The 24748-nt window shown below is 34.8% G+C and overlaps 1 protein-coding gene across 1 annotated transcript in view; it reads right to left on the reverse strand.

The window, feature by feature from the left end:
- Positions 1–24748, reverse strand: part of DNAH14 (dynein axonemal heavy chain 14) — a gene marked incomplete at its 3' end in the record, with an annotated part of 400436 nt that overhangs the window by 200518 nt on the left and 175170 nt on the right. The window contains exons 38-41 of the mRNA XM_079107288.1: positions 13159–13252; positions 10715–10923; positions 9712–9964; positions 1345–1411 (exon numbers count right to left, since the gene is read on the reverse strand). Coding sequence (XP_078963414.1) covers positions 1345–1411; positions 9712–9964; positions 10715–10923; positions 13159–13252 — 623 coding nt within the window. The remainder of the gene's footprint in view (positions 1–1344; positions 1412–9711; positions 9965–10714; positions 10924–13158; positions 13253–24748) is intronic.

Below are 24748 nucleotides of genomic sequence, written 5' to 3' on the forward strand. Positions count from 1 at the left end.
CACTTGAAATTCAAGTTCCACAGTGATAAGGCTGGTGCTGATGGGGCTGAACGAGAGGTTTGAGCCTGATGTCAACACATTTTATATATCAATGATCCAAAATTAATTATTACAAGCGTTTACACATTTCTGTCTGAAATTTCTAGACCTGTGTAATATGTGATAGTTCTTTTGGCAAATTTTTATCAAATGGCTATAACATATCAGTTACTCTGAACAAAAGAGAATCCCCTTTTCACAGGAAAGGAAAATTAATACTAAACCATGATAAGAGCAAAGAATAAAGAGTAAAGCATATCATGAAGCATATCATAATAGCAGGGATAACTAATTTGGATTGTGGAAGTCAGGGAATGTCTTTTTGAAGCACCAGATTGATACTGAAGAATGAGTGAGCCTTGGCGAAATATAGTAGTATAGTATTTTGAGCAGAAGGAATACATGTGCCAAGACCCTGAAGTCAAAGGATCATGGCTAGTTTGAGGATGTGGGGGGCGGGGACAAAAGCCAGTGTTACTGAAGCACAGTTAAGAGGAAAAATTAGGTCAGGAATCTGGAGAGGCAGGGACTTTTTAAACTAACAGAGAGAAGTCATTAAGTTTATATTTTATAAATGTTCTTTTATGACTACTCACTATTTCCAAAAAAAGTTTTAAAAATCTCCAGTTGTTGTGTTGACAATGGACTAGGAGAACTGGGGAAACCAATTAGGAGGCTATTGCAACAGTACAAGCAAGAGATGACGGAGGCTTGGGCTCAGATGCCATAATCAAGATGTCGATAAGTGAATGGATGTGAAGGCAGAGCTGACAGTAGAAACTCTATTTAAATGTCTTATTTTTCAAAAGTAAATATGACACAAATGCCTCAGGGACTCATAATGAGATGCAGGAAGGCTCGAACAATAATGCTCATATCTTAAAAAAAAAAAAGGAAGAAGAAATGTAACACTAACAAAATTTTAAAGCTATTATTTATTGAGCACTTAACTATGTACCAGGTTCTGTTCTACATACCTAGCACAACACATTATTATTTTGTTTTATAACTGAGATAATCAAAGCTTGAAAATATTTAGTAACAGTCTTTCTAACTCATAAATGACAGATTCATAAATTAAATTCATGTCAATTTTACTCATTTCTCTAATATGTACAAGGCTGAACAGAAGCATTCACATAATGCTTATTATTTTTAAAAATTAGTATAAAAATTTGATGATTTGTGGGATTGTGGTGGATTTTGATATCACAGAATCACAAAAGTAGTGGTATATTGACAAGTAATCCTGTGTGTAGTTCAGTGTTTGGTACTTACTGGGTTTGTTGAGTGAATGTAACTGACCTCTTTTGTGCTTCCTTGAATTTGATAGAAACTTTTGTCTCCTTAGTTGAAGTGTTATTTGGATCACCTTAGAAAGGAAAGGGTATTTTGGTGCAATTAACAACAAACCTAAAATTTAACTGGTTAACTAATGAGGTTTAATTTATAACACTGTTGAGTGAACTCTCAGTAGGAGAATATCTTTTCACATACAATATTGTAGGCAGATTTAGCTGTCTCCTCCCACCCCCATTACCCTCAAGTCACCCATTCCACAGAGGAACTCAAATTGAATGATTATTCATTATTCTTTTAAGCTTATTCTTTTTAAAAATATATTCGTTTTCTTAACATTAAAGTAAAACATACTTTTTATGGATCATTGAGAAAATACAGAAAAGTATACAGAAGAAAATAATCAACCATAATGCCACCATCCACCATCTTAGAGCCATTAACATGTTGGTGCATTTCTTTATAATCTATTATATACACTTACATAATTTATGTAAATATGTAATTTAACAATTTAAGTAAACAGTTTAAGAGACTTCTGTTCTTTCTTGCTTTTTTATTTTAAGCCTGTCTTCATGCCTTTGAAACATAATTTTGTTGCACCTTTTATTTGTAATATTAAATATTTTGAAACTTTATTTACTGAAAATTTTAGTACTTGCACAAAGATTCTTGTGACACAGGTTACTTTTATATCTGCCCTCTCCTCCATCCTGTCCCCAGCCACTTTATGGAGAATGGTCAGGAAGCATATCGTATATGCACATATTGTAGGATACTGAAGGTTATACAATAGCAGAAATGGTATTGAATATTTGAGGGTCACATGAAGTTTTTGCAAAACGTGGGGGAGTAACTTAAATTATTTTACTGTGGTAAAAAAATGCATAACAATAAAATCTATCACTTTAATAATTTGTAAGTGTTAAAGCTCAGTGGTAATAATCACTTACATAGCATAACCATCACCACTGTCTAACTTTAAAACATAATCTTATGATGAAACTCTATCCATTAAACAAAAATCCCCCTTTTCTCTCTCTTCTCAATCCTTAGTAACAACTGTTCTACTTACTGTCGGGTATGCATTTGACTATTCTAAATACCTCATATAAACAGCATCAGACAGTATTTGTCCTTTTTGTGTCATGTTTTGGTTAATGTCTTTAAGATCCATCAATTTTGTGTCAGAATTTTTTGCCATTTTAAGATTGTATACACCACTACATTATGCATATGTATACATATGCTTATGTATTCTTCTGTTGATGGGCAGATAAATTAGATTTATCTACTTTTCAGCTACTGTGAATAATGCTGCTATGAACATTGGTATAGAAATATCTGTTAGAGTATTTGCTTCCAATTATTTTGGGTATATACTCTCAAGTGCAATTGTTGGGTCAAGTGGTAATTTTATGCTTAGTGTTTTTGAGGAACTGCCGTGCCATTTTCCATAGTGGTTGGACCATTTTACATTCTCATCACTGATGTGTGAGTTTCCATGTTCTCCATATACATGCTAACACTTATTTGTTGTTTAATAATAATCATCCCAATGGGTGTAAAGTATTATCTCATTTTGATTTTCATTTCCTTAATGATTAGTGCTATTGAGCATATTTTCATGTGTGTTTTTGGTCATCTTTGGAGAAATGTCTATCACCTCATTTGCCCATTTTAAAAATGGTTGTTCATGGGTTTTTTTGTTGTTGAGTGATATAAGTTCTTTATATATTCTGGATATTAATCTCTATAAAATACATGCTTTGAAAAATTGTCTCCCACTTTTTGAGTTATCTTTTTTGTTGATAATGACTTTTGATGTTCAAAAGATTTCCATTTAGAGGAGGTCTAATTTTTCTATAGTTTCTTTTTTGCCTGTGACTTTGATGTTATGCCAGGAGTGACCTTTATACTACTGTATTGTCAGCTTTCTTTTGCTATACTTAGCAAAATGGCAAATGAAATGAATCTGACAAATCTTTGTGTGATCTCTTTGGAATAGAATGTCTCTACTTAATGATCCAAAAGAGAACATGTCTAATATAAAATGAGATTAAGCCCCAAATTATATATTAGGACTATCCATTCTTATTCACCAATTATAAGAGATAAAAAAAATCTAATAATACCAATTAAAGAATTTCTTCAAGGTTACATAATTTCTAGTAGTTGAGAAAGTAAAGGGCAGTCTTTTGGACTAAATTTCCATCTTCTGCTAAACAATTCTACTCCCGTCTTCCAGGAAGCCTCCTAATAACATCCTCATTCTTCCCAACATATGAGATCATGATTTCTGCCCTCAAATGAACCCTTAATGTAAACAGTGAATTAATTTTATTTATTCTTGATGAATATGCTCTCACATCCCCACAATGGCCATTCAGTTTTTCTTACATACTTCAAACCAACCTTTCACCTTCCTCAACTTAATAGAGATAACTTTGGCTCTAATTTTATGAGGAAAAAAAATGAAATAATTAGAGGTGATCTTTTTCAACTTTCTACCTCCTTACCCCAAAACTTATTAGTAATTCTACCCATTCTACCTCCTTTCTGCCAATCTCCAAGTAATACATGACCTACTCATATTTCTGCATTGTCCTGTAACCAATCTCTTCAAGACTCTTCTAGAAACTATTTTTACTTCTCAGTTTTCTCTCATATTTATCTTTAACATCTTCCTCTCTGTTAATATCTCTCACTCTGTACTTTATCCCTGGGAGATATCACTCACTTTCATGCTGATGACCACTGTCAAATTTGAATCCCCAGCTTAGGAACTCATCTTGCCGCTGGGCAATTCTAGCTCAATATCCTAAAAAATCTACATGCTAAAACTTAACTCATCATCTCTCCGAAATCAAATCTTTCTCCTAACTTTCTACTTCAGTTTGTGACAACTTTGACTAGCAAGTCAGAAGCCAGAAATCAACTTTCTTTTCCCTCTCTCTTCATTTTTTTGAGGTGCGGGGGATCAAACCTAGGACCTTGTGTGTGTTAGGCAAACACTAGGCAAAGTACACCTCAAAACAAAGATGATTGTTAGAGGTAAAGAAATAATTGACAAAGGGATCAGTTAATCAAGAAAAGAGAACAGTTCTAAAATGTATGCTCCTAGTAACAGCTTCAAAGTACATGAAAAATATGATAAAATTGAAAATAAAGATTGAAATTAGAGATTTAAATGTTTCTTTTCCATTGAATGATAGAATGTATAGAAAGAAACATAAAAAGGATATTGAAAAATTTAAACAGCACTATCAACTAGATACTTAAGAAAAAATATTACCCCCAGAAATCCAGAATATCTTTTGTTTTTAAATGCACAGGAATATTTACCTGGGTAAATAACTTTAAATAACTTCTATGCCATAATATAAGTTTCAATCAAGTTTAAAAGGATAGAGATAATGCAAAGTATATTTTATAACTATAATAAAATTAAACAAGAGTTCAATAACAACAGAAAATTATCTATAAAATCTTCAAGTATTTGAAAGAAAATTCCACACTACTAGCTAAATCACAAAGGAAATTAGAAAATACATTTAATAATCTCAAAATATGCAGAAAAACATTAATAAAATTATCCATGATAAAGAAAAATTCTTAGCAAACTAGAAATAGTGGGAAACAACATAAACTTGATAAAAGGGAATCTATGAAAAAACCTACAGCCAACATCTTAGTTAAATGATAAATAATGGATGTTTTCTACTTTAGATTGGGGATATATTGGTATATATGCTTTCAACAAATTAGCATAACATTGTATTGGAGGTCCTACTGAATATAATAAGTAGAAGAAATGAACTACATACAGATTACAAAGAAAGAAGTAATACTGTATTCATGATCATGTCATAGATGGCATCGTCATTTTATATATTAAATCCAAAGAGAAACACACAAACACAAATACCCTAACGAAATTAACAAAAACTTAACAGATATACAGGACACTGTACACTGAAAAGCAGTAAGACATTTCTGAGAGAAATTATAGATGAAATGGATTAATATACCATGTTCATGGATCTCAAGACTAGATGCTGTTATCAATGCTCTACAAATTAATCTACAGGTTCAATGCAACTCCAGTCACCAATAAGCACACAAATAGATGGTCAATATCAGTAGACTTTGGAAATCATTTTTTTGTTGTTGTTCTATTCAGGCCTTCAACTGACTGGATAAAGCTCACCCACTTATGGAGAACAATCTACTTTACTCAGAAGGCACTGATTTAAATGTTAATGTCATCCAAAAGTATGTTCATAGAATGTTTGATCACAGATCTGGGCATCATGGTCAAGCCAAGTTGACACACAGAATTAGACACCATAGCCTACTTGATCATTTAGTACCTGATTCATACTATATGCTCTGCAATGGGTGCTATATGCAATACAAAAATCTTTGCATGTATGTCCACCCATATCTCTGTTCCAGAACTCATTATTCCCTTCTCTTTCCATTTTCTCTTTTCAGGTTCTTGACCAGCTGACCAAGACACCCACTACTGTCTAGAAATTCAGATATATCCTAAACTCAAGCTACTTTTATTCTACTGGATATCAAAATTCTGCCTCTTGTCAGGATTCTCCTTTGCCACTGTTTTACATTGCTGTTTCTAAATGATGATTCAGTGCTTCAGCCATCCATTTTGGGCTTTCAACTCTATACCAAGTTGACCCATCCATAAACCAAGTTCAGGCTTTTCCTCTTATGATCTGAGGGAGGAATATTGGCACAAAAATGTTGAATGACAGTGGGGGTCTGAACTACCATCTTATGCAACTTATTTATGTCCTTTGGTCCTGAATGTGCTGGACCCTAAGTGTTCCATTAGCATGATGTTTTTAAGGTTCATCTATGTAACAGCATTTGTCAGAATTTGATGGAATTCTGGCTGTACTATTACTTGGTATTCTAAGGCCTAACATTCCATATTAAGACCCACTAGTATATACAGCCAGTTTGTTATTTTTAAAATTATGACACAATACACATGAATTTTACCATTTAACTTTTTTAAAGTGTTAGTTCAGTGGCTATTAAGTACATTTACTACATTGTACTACCATTACTACTATCCATTTCCAGAACTTTTTCATCATCCCAAACAGAAATTCCATGTTAAGCAATAACTCCTTATTTCTCTTTTCTCCTAGACACTGATAATCTCGATTCTAGTTTTCTGTCTCCCCATATTTGCCTATTTGAGATACGACATATAAATGAGGTTATATAATGTTTGTCCTTTTCTGTTTAGCTCGCTTCATTTAACATTATGTTTTCAAGGTTCATCTATGTTAGAGCATTTGTCAGAATTCCATTCATTCTTATGACTGAACAATATTCAATTGTACACATATACCACATTTTGTTCATTCATCCACCTATTGAGAGACATTTGGGTTTTTTGAAAAATATTTTTTAGTTGTAGATGGACACAAGACCTTTATTTTATTGATTTATTTTTATGTGGTGCTGAGGATCAAACTCAGTGCCTCACACATTCCAGGCAAGGCAAGAGCTCTACAACAAGCTACAACCCCAACCCTGAACATTTGGGCTTTTCCTTACATTTTGGTCATTGTGAATAATGTTTCTCTTATGTAGTATACAGGTATCTGCTTGAGTCCTACTTTCACTTGTTTGGGGGATACATCTAGGAGTTGAATTGTTGGATAATATGGTAATTTTATGTCTAACTTTTGAGGAACTGTGAAACTGTTTTCTCAGAAGTTTTTTTTTAAAAAATGCATATATTATGTGTTCTGGAATATGTACATTGCAATTGTGCTACTGAGGCTTATCACAAGCTTTATATGGCATTTTTTCCTGACATTATACAATAGAGTCTGCTAAATTACATGGCCTGAATGTGAGGGCTACTTATACTTCTGCTTAGACTTACTTTTGAGCCTTTTCCTGCTCTGAGATCCACTAAAAATGGCAGTCCTTTTTGTCACCCAGATTATGAGCTGTAGAAGTATCCCCAATATGGGTTATGCTACCTATAGAACCTGAAAAGGCCTACCAGCTATTGTGCTTATTCCTTCTTCAAAGTAGAAAGAAATTTTCTTTTACTTTGGCTATTTCCAAATACACTCCTGACCAATGAAACTTTAAAATTTTACTTTTGTGTTTGTATCTAGATGTAGCCAGCCCCTGAATCTTCACAGGATTTCTTATCCTCTGGAGTACTTGTGTCTTAACAAGTCCTTCAGTGTGCTATTTCTTGGCCATCCTGCCTGATTTGCATAATGTCACTAATGTAGCAGTTCAATATGATGTTCTACAGGATATCAATGCTCCCCACATCTCCTTTGACTGTATTATGACATAAAGCTGAAGATACAATAGAGCCCTGCAAATCTGTAAATAAGTATTATCATTCACGCCATGTGAATGTGAACTATTTCTAATCACCTTTTCTGACAGAAATAGAAAAGTATGTAATTGCTAAATCAATGGCCACACACCGTAAATTTGAGGTCACATTAATCTCTTCTAGAAGAGACAATGTTTCTGGCAATGGTAGCTATATTTGGGGTTATTATTTAATTCATTTTGTGCAGTCTACTGTCATCCTTAAGGATCAACATATTTCTGCTGGCAGCAGACTGATAAATTAAATGATAAAACATGAAGGAGATACCATCCCTGAATTTCTACCATTCTCTCCCCGAAACCTGAAAGTGACACTTTCAAAATTACTATTCAGACAATTTCAGAGATTTTCATTTGACCTTTCCCACTATATAGTCCTTATCCCAGACTAAAGACCCAATATGAACAAAGGATTAAATACATCAAACCCAGTTATATATTTTGAGATCAGGAAAATAACTAGCAGGTGGGGTCCTAATGAACTCTAGTAAACTGACCTTTGGTCAGAATTCTGTGTCATTTATTCCCTAGTCCTCATATGAACACACTCTAGTTGGGATAGGCATGAAGACGCCTTAGGTTTTTGGATATCAATGTCAAGTCAGACTCTCCGTCCTACAGTTCTAAAAATCTTTTGAATATACTTCATTCCCCATTAAAGTTACCCAGATAAATGCCGGCAGTTCCCTTTGGAGAAGCACCAGTGCAATTATTTTTGTAAATGTGTTCCATGTTATTGAAGAGGGTCCCAACCTTCTCTTTTATCAGTGGCTTCTAAGCCTAAAATATAGCTCAGGTCTGGAAATGGGCAAGAGATCACGACGACTTATTGAAGCAACTGCCCTTAATCTCCTAGACACTCATCCTTGATTTTTTCTCATGATATGAGTTTCTGGTACCTTGTTACCTGCACATATTTTTCACCCCTGATGATTCTGTATCCTATTACTTAACTTCATTAACTCTCTGAAAGTCATTTTTTCCCTGCTCCTTTCCTCTGGTTTCTGGCAGCAAAGGATCACTTTGGGCCTTTATTTTTTCAGGATCCTATTATCTTCATTGTTATCACTGAACCTTGTTCCGTCTCCGGTCTACAGACAGCCATCAATGAACCTTTCAGTAACACATTCTTCAGAGGGCTGAAGGATGTCTGGGGTTTTAAAAATTGGAGTAATTATTTGTTCTGATGCCTCCACCCTAAGTGTTGGGGTTATCCAGTTGATGTTCTTTGGAGCTGGCCACTCTGATTTATAATTCCTAGTCCTGAGATTTTATTGTCTGTAGGAGCTTAAGAACCTCTTTGTATGTTACATAGGAGGCCTTTTAGGAGGGGGTTTCTAACATCTCTAACTAGATTACAGGTACGTTTATTTAACCTTGTAGTTCTGTCAGTCATTTTTTCATATACTTTCTCTCTCTTCTCTACACACACACACACACACACACACTATATTCTTAATCTGTCTTACAAGCAATAACCTCTCTTTTTTATTGGTCAAGATGACTTTCACCCTAAAATAAAATTAGGGTGGGTATTTAAGTTGCCTTTGTTTATAATGCTATAATGTTTTCTGAATCTACTGGTTTCTCCTTACATATATCTTACTACTCAGCATGTTTATGCTTTTGCATGATTAAAGGTTACAACTAGAATTTTTTAACCTTATTCCCTACTAACTCAAAGAATTGTTGAAACATGGCAAAAAAATTTTTCCGTGATAGAAACCCTTAAAGGATTCTTCAGACTTTTTTGTCATCTTATAACACGGTGTATGATTTTAATTTACTTTTATTGATACATCCCCATGAAGGATTTTTAGTTTGCTCCATGTGCATATTTGCTGTTAGGGCAAATAGACTGAAAATTTCTGGCTTCATTTTCTTTTACAGAACCTAATAGAAGATGATAAATTGCCAGTGATTGGCAAAGCTATAATATCATTAATGAGAGTTGGGGGAAAAACTCACCGTGTCCAAATCCTCCATTACTACTCATGAATTCAAAGAAAGCATCAAGAATTCTACAGAGGGTTATGACAACTGTTATGTCTGGTACAGGATATGGCTGAAATTTCTGATGCTTCTTTATAAATTGTAGTCCATCAGTGACGCTTCTTTGAATCATGAATTCAAGACATTCCAATCCTGATTGATTCATGATTTTAGAGGTTTTTAAAAGCCATGACTTAACATAGGGTTCCCATCCCAGATCAACAGGATCCTAATAATAAAAAGCATAAGAAAATCTTATGTAAATAAATAAAAACATGGTGTCTTCCTATTCTCTTTTTGCTTTACCAGTGTCCCCTGCCAAATATGGCAAGTGGTCAAAAACAGCTCAAGTAATTATCATTCTCTGGAATGAGGTATGGTTTTTAACCATGGCCTTATCCAACCACAGGCAATTGGAAGAGTATGTGTAAGGAGGTGTTTTGAGGCTAGGGTATGTAGTGGGGGGAACTGCTTACCTAGAAGTAGCCCTGGACTTAGTTAGCTTTATTCATCACATTAAATTAAGTATATTAGAGCATAGAGATAATCATAGCTAATAATTAATTTCATTTATAGAATATGCTTATTTTTTGTGGTGTCTTTTTCTTCCTCACCACTGTCTTGGCAATGTGTTTTCCAAGTTCTAAGAATCAAAGAGTAAGAAAAGACTTTGGGGAAATGTTCCCTCTGTTGGAAAAACAGTTCACACTGGCAGCCTACCCTGTGTAATTGAAAGCACTATTTACAGGTGTGGAAAATATTGACATTTCAATTACTGAGAGTAACTGAATTAAGTAGTAAATACATTCATATTCAATTCTAGATTATGAGGCTTTGGGGATGCAAAGCTTCTGAACTACTGGGTTGTGCTTCTGGATTCAGTGGTAAAAACAAAACAAACATTAAAATGCCATTGACAATAACTGGCTACTATCCTAAACGACACATTTTCTTTGTTAAATTATTTTTTAAAACTTACCATATATACCATTGCACATCGGCTGACGGTAGCAGGACTGGCCTGAGAGAGAGTATCCACTTCAAAAATAACTCTTATCTTACTACTTAAAACTATTCTCTCACTGTTTGCTAGGAACAGTGTTCGAGTGTCATCAAGCACAGAATTTAGGTTTTCTACCCATAAGGTATCCACTGGACCATCTAAGACAATCCATTGCCAATCAAAATCTGGAGAGAAAAATATTTGTAATGTAACTGAGAATAATCTCTGACTATTATTACAATTTTACAAGTTTTCTAAAATGAAAAATTATTATCTCAGAAAACAATAGGTGTTGTTTAGACATGAATTGAATAATTAATCCTTAAAATGAGGATGGGAAAAAGATTTATGATCTTATCTCTTTCATAATAATATGATTTTTAACTATGTCAGTCAGCTTTTCATTGCTGTGATCCAAACACCTGACAAAAACAATTTAGAGGAGGTAAAGTTTATTTCGGGTTCACAGTTTCAGAGATTCAGTCAATGGTCAGCTGATTCCTTTGCTCTGGGCCTGTCAGTGAGGCAGAACATTGTGGTGAAAAGGTGTGGTGAAGGAAATCTCAGTTCATGGCATTTGGGAAGCAGAGTGAGTGAGCAGGGAGCCAGGGACAAAATATAATCTCCAATGCCTCAGTATATAATCCCTCAGTGCCTCCAGCCATGCCCCTCCTGCCTACAGTTACCATCAAGTAATACTTAAATTATTAATCCATCAAAAAAACTTATCCACCAATCAGGATACAGCTCTCATAATCTAATCATCTCACCTCTGAACATTCCTGCATTGCCGCATGAGGTTTTTTGGGGACACCTTATATCTAACACCATAACAGTGAGTTTGCCCCTTCCACTCAAGAGTAATTTTTAGAATGCTGCCCTTGGTAAATAGCAAAGGGAAATTGATGCCCTTCAAAGAATCAAATAAACAAAAGTTTAGAGTATGTCACACTTGGAACCCATTTACTCCTCTTCCACATTCCTCTTTCTAGTCCATGTGGACCACTTCTAAAAAACACCTTGGACTGAGCTGCATATAAATAATAGAAATGTATTTCTTATGGCTCTGGAGGCTTGGAAATCAAATACCAAAGTGCCAGCATAGTCAGTGTCTGGTGAGAACCGTCCTTGGTTCATAGAAGGGTGCCTTTTTCTCTTGTGTCCTTACATGGTGGAAGGGAGAAGGAGTCCCTCTCAGGGGGCCTTTTTATTAAGGGCACTAATTTCAAACATGAGGACAGAGCCTTCATGACTTAATCATTTCCCAGAAGTTGCACCTCCAAAAGGATTAACTTGAGGGTTAGGATTTTAACATATGAATTTGGGAAGGATACAAACACTCAGATCATAGAATACACCATGGTTTACTGCATAATCATTGCCACTGAATTAATGTATGTTCAAGAGTATTCTGTATATCCTAATCTTGCACCAAAGAGAGTTTGGTAAAATAGTTTCTAAGTAATACTGGCACAATTTTTTTTTTTTAAAGCTTCACGTAATGGTCATATCCCACCTTTTTGCAAAATAAAAGTTGGCATAAAATCTGTGACAGTTATGCAGTGAAATACGGCATTCCACAGCCACCACACTGTTCTACAATTTTACAAAGTCTATTGGTCAGAATAAGGGAAGTGTGCATAGGTCACTCTGCAGACAGAAAATAACTAGCCACCTCAGACAGAGCATAGAGTTAGGATCCATATAGCCATCACTACTAAGATGGGCCCTGGCTGACTGAAGTACCTGCCCTAGGTATTATCCTAAAACCCCATAAAGAAAACTTATTATGCCCAATCATTGTACTCTATTGAAAATGACATACAAATATTTGAGAAAGTAGAAGTAGCAGCAGAAGTCTCTTCAAAAGTCTGGATCACAAATGTACCCAGTGGATGTGCTGGTATGAGGTTCAGTTGGAGTGGGAAAAGCAATGGTTGGGGATCATCTAGTAGACTGTCAGCTCCTTTGGAACAGGAGTCCTGACATATACACATTCTGTCCCACTGACAGAGCAGAATGCCTAGCATATATCTGCACATTCATTTTAGATAGATTTGCAGGAACTAGGTGATTTTGCCTGGGAATATGGAGATTGTTTGCATTCCACTTTGGAGGCACTGCTGTTTTTCATATCACTATTCATTTTTGCCTTTAAAATCTACTTGGTTTTTGTGAAGGACCAATGGTCATTTATAAAATAAAGAACTAGTTAAGCCTTAGTATTTATATACCACATGTATATACTATAACATAAGGTGATACCACACAAAATTCAAATAAACACAAGAGGAAAAAATAAATTGTGCAAGAACAAAATATCACTATGCAAAAATGTAAAGGTATAAAATAGCTCATATTGTTATAATTCGTCTTCTGTATTAATCAATTATCTTCATGAATTTAATAAAAATACTTACTTGGAATTTCTGGACTTTTAACATTTTTCTCTAACTCACTCAGAAAAATGTTATTATCAATATCTGCTGAGTCAGAGGGATCAAGTGTGAAAACCTAAAATATGCAATCAATAATGTTAAAGTTTTTATTTGAAAAATTTCCCAACTACAATGAATGATATGTCAGTATGCTTTCTTGAGCTATAGAAACATGAAAGGCAGAAGGTTCTGCAGCTGAAATGACTGACACATAACTAGCATATGTAATGTAACTGACTTGCAACTACAGCTTATTTCCTTTTAGGACATTATTTATTTTTGTTTCTAGTCCCCCTGCAAAGATAGTACCTATTTGTCGTATAATATTCAAATAATATATCAAAGCACAAGGAAGAAAGATAATTTCTTTGAATTTCCAACATGTATAGACCACTATCATTGATATTTTGGTGCATATTTTTCTTAGACTTTCTTATCAATTCTCAAATTTTAGGGTTTGCAAAAATTACCTTGAGGTTGATAAATTGCACATTCTAAGACCCCATCCTTGGTGATTCTGAGGTTTGGAGTGAAGCCCATGGTTTTTATTTTTAATGTGCATTCTAGATGATTCTAATACAAATTGTTCTTAAACCTACTATTTAGAAATTCTTATCTATGCATATGATTAACTTAATTTTCTGGGAAGGGGACTTCAGCACTCATTTCCCCAACAGAACTGAGTGATATGTCATGATCTAACTGGCACTGGTTTCCTTTGCCATCAAGAGTAGCAGAAGAGAAGACAAAACAAGGAAGCTGTGCTGGGGGCACAGTGTGAGCTCTGAAGAGAGAGAACAAGCAAGGGGCTCAGGTTTTGTACCAGGCCCTAGCAATACAACTGACAGTAGTCAGCTGGTGCTGACCCCCAGGCCTCATGAGAAGTAATCAAGTCCCAGGCTATTTCCAATTATTATAATTATGAAAGTAGAGAAATTATCATCCTCAGACATAAGTTATTATGCCTAGAGTATCTCTTGTATCTATTTCTATAGATAGTTTTTTTTTTTTTTAATGTGGGACTGTGGGTCAAAGTTTATATGTAATTATTTTAAAATAATTTTTATTAGATTTCTTCCCAAAGATTTGTGGCAATAAAATTCCTACTGAGGACCCGGTGTGGCAGCACACATCTTTAATCCCAGGAGCCTGGGAGGCTGAGGCAGGAGGATCACAAGTTCAGAGCCAGTCTTAGCAACCTAGTGAGGCCTTCAAATAAAAAAATAAAAGGGGGTCTTAGCTCAGTGATAAGGGGCCCTGAGCACAATCCCCAGTACCAAAAAATAAAAAATTAAAAAAAAATCCTCCTATCAACTCAGCATGAGAATGCATGTTTTTCCACATCCTTGCTAACACTACATGTGTTTGCTATCAATAGTCTAAAGTTTTAAAAACCTGACGAAGAAAAAAAAAGTGCCTATCATTTTTATACTTTCTTTTTCTTTGACTAATAGCTAGACTGTACTTCTTGTCGGACATCTACCTACAATTCGTATTTGTTCTATCAATTTTCTATTCATGCTTTTATTTTTTCCTCATTTAGTTATTCCATAGTTTCTTGTTCATTTTTAAAGAGCTGGTTAACATTATGCATGTCAGTTTATCACCTATAAAGGTTGTAAATAGTTTCTTTTAGAATGTAGTTTGCTTCAACTTAGTTTATAGTAACTATTGCAAAGAAATTTTCAAACTTACATTTATAGTCAAATCCTTTCATCTTTTTACTTAGGATTTTGATGTGTTAAGGACTTTCTAACTCTGAAAATATGTCCTTAAATATTATATTTTTATAATTTCATCATTATATTTAGATTGCTAATTCATCGGGAATTTTATTTCTGTTTAGTGAGATAGGGGTCTTTCCATATTTTCACACAAGACAGTGGCACATTTAATAGTGGATTAAATAAAGAATGCTTTCCTCACTGATTACAAATATTAACTTAGTAGAAGTGGGAACATGATGGTAGCTGATTAAGATATTCTAGCATGTATGCTCTCAGAGATATCAATTTAAATAGCTATTCATGTACCAAACTACCTTTACAAGAGCTAAGGAAACCAAGTGAGAAGTCACAGTGCTTCCTTTTGGTATAATAACAACGAAAGACACCTTCAAGAAGGCGGTGATAAAAGAGTCTCCTTCTCTAACTCCAAGCAGACAGCATAGAAATATCTCCTGCCTTGGGGAAGAAGAGGGAATTAAGTCTAGCACTTATATTTGGAATCCAGTAATAGACCTACCATGATGAAACCCAGTGTCAGACAGAGCTCCATAGTCCCCACACCCACCAGATCATAGGGCTAGAAGGTGAAAACAGGACTGTATCTTAGAATTCAATGCTGGTCTATTAAAACCTAACACTGGGCAGATCCTAAGGGTGACTGTCCCCAGGCCAGTGCCTGCAGACAGAACTCCTGGATCTACTCCAAAGCTAGGTAGACACTGGACCCAGTCAATCAGAGTTCAGTACTGACCATAATTACCTGTGGCTGATCAAAGTGGTCTTGGGTGAGCCCACCATAGTAGCAGGTAGCTCATAGTGTGGGCTGTGGTCTTGCCCCAATGCTCAGCTGCTCTTGGTGGACTTTGGGCTCCAGTATGACTCAGCATTGTAGCACTGGTGACCACAAATTTGTCTGCCTCGTTCCTCCCCCAAACTTCAGGCAGTACAACACTAAAAGTAATTGTGTTCTTGGGAAAGAAAAGGGATGTAGGCACCAAGACCTGGCATAGAAGTCTAGGGCTGATTCCAGACAGAATCCTGTGGTGCCTGATCACAGGTCAAATTGTTGAGACAACCAGGCTTACACTGGTCTCAGATGGAGGAATGCAGGGATGGTCTACTGGTTTTAGGCATTCCCCCAGTTCATTCTGGACAATACACCAACTGTGAATTGCAGACAAATCAGGGGTTGACGTGCCCTCTACTGCTGAAATGTGATAACACACTAACAGTGAACTCATGGCAAACCTAGATTAGGACACCATTAGTGCCGAAATAGCAGGTGTATTCACAGATTCAGAGAAAATACACTGAATTCTTAGAATCTGTGAAAAACAAACCACATTATGACAACTGGAATAAAAACATAATCCTTGAATGCACAGACAATGTCATATGTCAACAAACATCAAGAACTTTCAGGGAACCGTGATCTTACCTAATAAACAAAATAAGGTGCCACAAACCAATCATATAGCAAATGATACCTGCCACTCTTAGATGGAATTCTGAGTAAATGTTTTAAGGAAACTTAACAAGATTCAAGAAAATGCAGAGAAACAAGTTAATATTAGAACAGAGAAATTTAATGGAGTTTGAAATAATTTTTAGAAAATCAAATTCAGGAGATGAAAAATACATTAAATTAAAGTTAAAATATGATAGAAGGGCACATTGAAAACAGAAGAGACCAAACACAAGAAAGAATTAGTGGGTACAACTTATTTGAAATATACAATCAGAGGAGAAAAAAGAAAAGAGGGATGAAGAAAGCTGATGAAAATTTCAGGATAACATTAAAGGAGCAAATTTTTAGGATTTTGGGGGTTCAAGAAAGCCTTGAGAATGCCAAGGGGTTGAAACTTATTTAAAGAGATAATAGCAGAAAACACCCTAAACCTAGAGAAAGACATATATATCCAGTTAGATGAAGGCAAAACGTCACTAGTCAGATTCAACTTAACCAAGCCTATCCAAAGGCATATTATCATGAAGCTGTCTCAGGTTAAAAATAGAGAATTCTCAAAGCCGGAAAAGAAACACACACACACACACACACATATACAAGTCCCAATTCATTTGACAGTAGACTTCTCAACAGAAAGTCCACTTATAGTCCAGGAGAAAATGGAATGAGATTTTCAAATAGTGAAAAACAAAACTTCCAACCAAGAATACTGTTCTAAGGTTATCCTTTAGACAGGAAAAAGAGATAAAGATATTCCAAAAGAAAAGGTGAGAAAACTTATCACCATCACAGCCATCCTGCAAAAAAATGCTAGAGTTAATACTTGAAACTGAAAGAAAGAAGTGTCAGGAAGTATGAATAAAAGAACAGAAAGAATTAAGCTCAGTGATAAGAGTAACTGTGCAGACAAATTCAAACACTCTAGTATTTTAAACACAGAGTATAAGCCACTCATATATTTAGAATAAAGACTAAAAGCAAAACAATTGAAAATAATAGATATAGTAACATATTAATAGGAAATATAAAGAGATAAAATAAGAAAGCAGAAATTAAAAATGTGGCAAAGAATGGAGTAGAAGTATAGAGTTTTTTTTAACTTCAATTTTCTATCTTTTTTTCTTTTCCTTTCTTTATAATCAAAACTGAATTGCTGTTACCTCAAAATAGCTTTTTATATTCAAAAAACTTTTTGTAAGCATCTTGGTAAGCACAGAGCAAAAATCTATAGACACAACAAAATAATAAGGGATTGAAACATACTACAAGAGTAAATCATCTAACTGGACACACACCAAAAAGGAGAGAAAATTACCTAATGAAACATACATCAAAAGAGGGAAACCCTTCCAAAATGTTGTAAGACAGGAAGAAAATAACTTCAATAAAACCCGAAAACCAGTTACCAAATGGTTGTAATAAGACCTTAGCTATTAAAAACTGCCTTAAATGTAAATAGATTAAATTCTTCAGTTGAAAAAGTCACTGAAAAGATACAGACAAAACAAAACAAAAAGACTAAACTATATGCTGCTTCCAAGAAACTCACTTCACTTCTAAGAACATGTATAGTCTGAAGGTGACGGAATAGACTAAGACATTCTATGCAAATGGAATAAAAAAGCAGACGCAGCCACACTTATATCATATAAAATGGTCTTTCAACCAAAAACAGTAAAAAGAGATAATACATAACAAGACAGTGGTCAATTCAACAAGAGAATATAAAAATTAAAAATATATACACATTCAGCATCAGAGTACCCAAATATGTAAAGCAAATATCAATAGAATTAAAGGGAGAGAGATTCCAATATAGTAATAGTAGGGAAACTTAACACCCCACTTTCAGCAATCAACATATCATTGAGGCAGAAAATCAATAAGGAAACAGCAGAGTTAAATTGTACTTTAGATCATTTGGATCTAATAGACATCTATACAGCATTCCATCTAATAGTTACAGAATACCCCATCTTTTCTTCAGCATATTGAATATTCCCCAGGATAGATCATATGACAGGAACAACAAAAAAATTTTCCAAGAAATTGAAATTGTATCATGTGTTTCTTGTGACCACAGTGTGACATCAATAACAATAAAAACATAGCACACTATACAAGTATATGGAACTTAAAACCAACAAAACAAAAATCTAGTTCTTTGAAAAGTTAAACAAAATCAATAAACACTTAGGTGGGCTAAAAACAAATAAAATTTAGAGAACAAAAGGGAGACATTATGACTGACACCACATAAAGGATCATTTGAGATTATTATCAATGCAGAAATTAAGAAGGAATTTTTTTTAAATTCCTGAAGCAAATGAAATAATTTGATATTTAAATACAACATGCCAAAACCTATGGGATATAGCAAAAGGAGAACTAAGAGGGAAATAGCAAAAAGAGAAGAAAGATCTAAACAAAATAAAACAAAATCAAAACCAAAAATAAAAACTATTACCTTGCCCCAAGGAACTAGAAAAACAAGAAAAAAAAAGAGGAAAACCTCACAGCTAGGCATTCAGGACCCCACAAACCCAGTTCCTAAGCCTCAGTTCCAATACTGGACCTTGGCAGTGGCCACCAATGTGCTAGGGAGAGTGAGGCACCATACCCAGGGCTTGATGAGCCTCCATCTCTTCTCCAGTCTTTAGTCCTAAGTCTTTAGTCTCCCTCCTTTCACTTTCAGCAGTTGTCTTTCAGCTCTCCCCTTGGCACTCTTGTCAACCTCAACAAGCCCCTTCCAACCAAGAAAACGGTCATTGTCATGCCTTAGACAGGGATACGGTGCTCTAATCCACCCCCACGCCCAGAATGGGACTTTCTTGGCCCTAGGTCTCCCTATATCGATGGTCCTGTCCAAAAAGCACTGCTGATCTTCACAAGTATCAGTGAGACAATGATATAATTTCCAGCTTCCAGGACCCTACTCTAATTTAATACAAGGAATAACTTTGATTTCAGGGATCTGGGAAGACTTTAATAGACCACCTGTGGCTTTTAATCCAGTGATGTTCACCCCAAAGTGGCCTGTTTCCCCAGTGCCACTACCTGCTTCTCAGAACCGAGCCACTACACCAGTGCCTTCTGGTAGCTTTCTACCTGGAGCTCACCTACCTCCACCTTTGAATTGGCAATATAATTATCCATCTACAGGATCACAGACAAACCATTGTTCTTGTGAATCCAAGAGGATATAGAAAACCTAAACAGACCAATATGAAGCAACAAGAGTGGAAGAGTAATAAAAAGCATTCCAACAAAGAAAAGCCCAGGACTGGATGAATTTTCAGCTGAGTTCTATCAGATGTTTAAAGAAATAATGACAATTCTTCTCAAATTATTCTATGAAATGAAAAGGAAGAGAACACTCCCAAATTCATTCTATGAAGCCAGTATCACCCTCATACTTACACTGATAAAAACAAATGAAGGAAAGAAAATTATAGGCCAATATTCCTGAAGAACATAGGTATAAAAATCCTTAATAAAATATTAGCAATATTAATATCTGTTAATATTTAAAACACATTAAGAAAATTGTACACCTGGATAAAGTTGAATTCATCTCAGGGATGCAAGGTTTGTTCAACATCCATAAATCAATAAATGGAATTCATCACATGAACAGAATTAAGGACAAAAACAGCATCTCAATGGTTGTTTAAAAAAAAAAAAAGCCTTTGACAAAATCCAGCACTGAAGAAACTAGGTATAGAAAGAAGTCACTTACCTCAGCATCATAAAGTCTATATATGACAACATCATACTGATTGGAGAAAAACTAAAAGCATTTCCTTTAAAATAAGGAATAAGACAAGAATACCTATTCTTGCCACTCCTTTTCAATTATAGTTCTTGAAACTCTTGCCAAACCAATCAGGCAAGAGAAGGAAATTAAAAGGATACAATTAGGAAAATGAGTCATCAAACTATTTACTGATGACTTGATCCTATACTTAGAAAACCCCAAAAGCCTCAACTAGAAGACGTCTAGAGTTGATAAACAAATTCAGAAAAGTATTAGGATGAAAGATTAATATACAAAATCAATAGCTTTCTTATATGCCAATAATGAATCTGTTGAGAAGAAAATTATAAAAACAATTCCATTCACAATAGCTTCAAAACAAAATAAAACACAAACTTGGAACTAAATCTAAGGGATGAAAGATCTCTATAATAAAAATTACAGAACACTGAAGAAAGAAATTGAAGAAGTCTTCAGAAAATGGAAGGGCCTCCCAAGTTCTTGGATAGGCAAAATTAACATGGTCAAAATGGCCATATTCTCAAAAGCAATCTACAGATTCAATGCAATCCCTATCAAAATATCAGTGACATTCTGTACAGAAATAGAAGAAAGTTCTAAAATTCATATGGAAGAATAAAAGACCCAGAATAGCCAAAGAAATCCTGAGCAATGCTGGAGAAATCATAATATCTGATCTCAAATTGTATCTCAGAATTATAGTAAGAGAACAACATGATATTGGCTTAAAAAGATATATGAAGATCAATGGAGTAGAAGACATAGACACAAATTCACATGGATCCAGTCACCTGATCTTTGACAAAGGTGCCAAAAACATACAATGGAGAAAAGATAGCCTTTTAAACAAATGGTTTTCTGGGAAAACTAAATATCCATATTTAGAAAAATAAAACTGAATTCCAATCTCTTAGCCTGCACAAAAGTCATCTCAAAGTGCATCAAAGACATACAAATTAGAATAGAATCACTGTAACTGCTAGAAGCAAACATAGGGTCAATATTCTAACATATTGGGACAGGCACTTACTTCCTTAATAAGAGTTCTAAAATTGAAGAAATAAAACCAAGCCAGGCGCAGTAATGCATGCCTGTAATCTCAGTGGCTCATGAGGCTGAGGCAGAAGGATAAGGAGTTCAAAGCCAGCTTCAGCAAAAGTGAGGTGCTAAGCAACTCAGTGAGACCGTCTCTAAGTAAAATACAAAATAGGGTTGAGGATGTGGTTCAGTGGTGGAGTGCCCCTGAGTTCAATTTCCAGTATAATAAATAAATAAATAAATAAATAAATAAATAAATAAATAAAACCAAGAATCAATAACTGGGATGGCATTAGGTTGAAAAGCTTCTGCATTGCAAAGGAAATAATTAAGAGTATATTACAGTTGGATATGAGGTGCCCCCCCCCAAAGTTCCTATATTAATACAGGAGTATTCACAGGTGAAATGATTGGATTGTGAGGGCTGTAACTCAACCAGTTCACCATAGTTTGAAAGGACTGACCGGATGGTAACTATAGGCATGTGGGGGCATGGCTGGAGGAGGTGGGTTACTGGGGGTGGACCCTGGAAGAGTGAGTCTTCCCTGTGTCCCTTTGTCCTCTCCCTTCTCTCTCCGCTTCCTGTCTGCCAGTTTCACTCCCCTGCCTTTTGGCCAGGATGTTCTGCCTCACCTTAGGCCTGGAGGAATGAACTTACCTATCCATAGAATAAGACCTGAATCTGTGAGCCCCTAATAAAATTTTCCTCCTCTAAATTCTTGTCCAGTATTTGGTTAAAGCAGCATAAAGCTAACTAAAACAGAGTGTGGAGAGGACATACAGAATGGGAGAAAGTCTTTGCCAGTTACTCCTCCAATAGGAGATAAATATCCAGAATTTATAAAGAACTCAAATAACTCAACACCAAAACCCCCCCCAAAAAACTCATAAAGCCCCAAAAACAAAAAAACAGTTACTAATAATCTAAGCAGACATTTCTCAAGAGAGTAGCAAATTAACTGAAAAAGAAACCAAGAAAGCAATCTCATTTATAATAACTGCAAAAATATTTACTAATAAATTTTATCAAAGAGGCAAAATACCTCTATAATGAGAACTAGAAAGCACTGACTAAAGAAATGGAAAGAAATTTCATGATCATGGACTGGAAGAATCAAGGTGAAAATGTCCATTCTACCCCAAATGTTCTATATATTTAATACAATTAATATCAAAATACCAATGACATTCTTCACAGAACTAGAAAAACATCCTACAATTCATATTGAAACGCAAAATAGTGTGCATAGCCAAAAACAATCTTGAGCAAAAAGGAATGAAGAAAAAATATTTTTCTTAGTCACTTCCTGATTACGAAATATACTATAAAACTAAGAGAGTATGGTACTGGCACAAAAACCAACATATGAACCAATGGAACAGAATAGACAGCCTAAAAATAAACCCACACATCTACAATCATATGATCTTCAACTAAAGTGCTATGAAAACATATTGGAGAAAGGAGAATCTTTTCTAAAAATGGTACTAGAATGGAACTAGACCCATACTTCTTACCATATATAAAAATCAACTCAAAATAGAATAAAGACCTAAATGTAAGACCTAAAACTATAAGACTTCTAGAAGAAAATACAAAGGAAACACTTTAAGACATTGGTATAGGCAATTATTTTTTAGATAGCATTTTCCAAAGCACAGGTTAAAAAAGCAAAAATCAACAAATAGGATTACATCAAACCAAGAAACTTTTGTACAGTGAAGAAAACAAGAAAGTAAACAGATAATCTATATAATGGAATAAATATTTGCAAAATATATATCTGATAAGGGGTTAATAACCAGAATATATAAGGAACTCAAACAATTCAATAGCAAAAAACAAAAACAAACAAAAATAGTAGCAAACCCCCAAATAATCCAATTAAAAATAGATCTAAATAGACATTTTCCAAAGAAAGATACACAAATGGCTATATTAAAGACATATAAATGGTATATGAAAAAATATTCAACATTACTAATAGGAAAATGTAAATCAAAATCACAACAAGATATCACATCACCCCAGGTAGAAAGACAATAATAAAAAAATAACTTTAAAAAATGCTGGCAAGGATATAGAGAAAGAGGAACGCTTGTGTACTGTTGGTAGAAATATAAATAGAAAACAGTATGGAGGCTCATCAAAAAATCTAAAATTAGAATTATCATATGATCTAGCTACCCCACTACTGGGAATATACCAAAAGGAAACAAAATTAGTACATCAAAGAGATACCTGCATGCCCATATTTATTGTAACATTATTCACAATAACCCAGATATGGAATCAATCAAGGTGTCTATTGATAGAGAAATGGATAAGGAAAACATAGCATATACACATAATGAAATATCATTCAGTCACAAAGAAAAATGCAATCCTATCTTTTGCAGCAAAATGGATGAAACTGAAGAACATTGTTAAGTAAAATAAGCCACAGAAAGACAAATATGTTATTTCTCATACATGGTAAGTGAAAAAACATGATCTGGATGTAGAATAGTGATTACTACAGTCTAAGACTGGTGGAAGCGGGAGGGGCATTAAAGGGAGATTGGATAATGGATACAAAATCACAGTTAGATATAAAGAATAAGTCCTGCAGCATAGAAGGATGACTATAGTTCACAATAACCTAGCAAACATTTTAAACAAACATTTAACCTAGAAGGGAGGAGCTCAAAGACCTCAAACATAAATGATGAGAGGGAAATGCTAATTTCCCTGAATTGATCAGTGCATGCTACATGCATGTGTTGAAATTTCACACTGTACTTCATTAATCTGTAAAATGTTATTTTTTTATTAAAAATCATAAATTTACATAAGGCAATGTTGTTTGATTCATTCTGTTATTTTTTCCCCTCCCCCCAACCCCTCCCACTCCTTTTCCCTCTACACAGTCCTTCTTTCCTCCATTCTTACCACCCTCCTTATCCCTAACCCTAAACCTAACCCTAACCCTAATGCTACCCCTCCTACCCCCCATTATATGTCCTCAGCTGCTTATCAGCGAGATCATTTGTCCTTTAGTTTTTTGAGATTGGCTTATCTCACTTAGCATGATATCCTCCAATTTCATCTCTCTTCACATTACTGATAGTTTCCTGTGCTGAGAGAAAGCTTTTTAGTTTGAATCTACCCCAGTTGTTGATTCTTGCTTTTATTTCTTGGGCTATGGGAGTCCTGTTAAGGAAGTCTGATCCTAAGCCAACAAATTGAAGGTTTGGACCTACTTTTTCTTCTATAAGACGCAGGGTCTCTGGTCTGATTTCAAGGTCCTTGATCCATTGTGAGTTGAGTTTTGTGCAGGGTGAGAGATAGGGGTTTAATTTCATTCTGTTGAAATGGTTTTCCAGTTTTCCCAGCACCATTTGTTGAAGAGGCTATCTTTTCTCCACCTTTTCTGGCACCTTGGTCTAGTATGAGAAAATTGTATTTATTTGGGTTTGTGTCCATGTCCTGTATTCTGTACCATTGATCTACCTGTCTATTTTGGTACCAATACCATGCCATTTTTGTTACTATTGCTTTGTAGTAGAGGTGAAGATCTG

This window comes from Sciurus vulgaris, assembly GCF_902686455.1.
Source record: "Sciurus vulgaris genome assembly, chromosome: 12".
Lineage (NCBI taxonomy): Eukaryota > Metazoa > Chordata > Mammalia > Rodentia > Sciuridae > Sciurus > Sciurus vulgaris.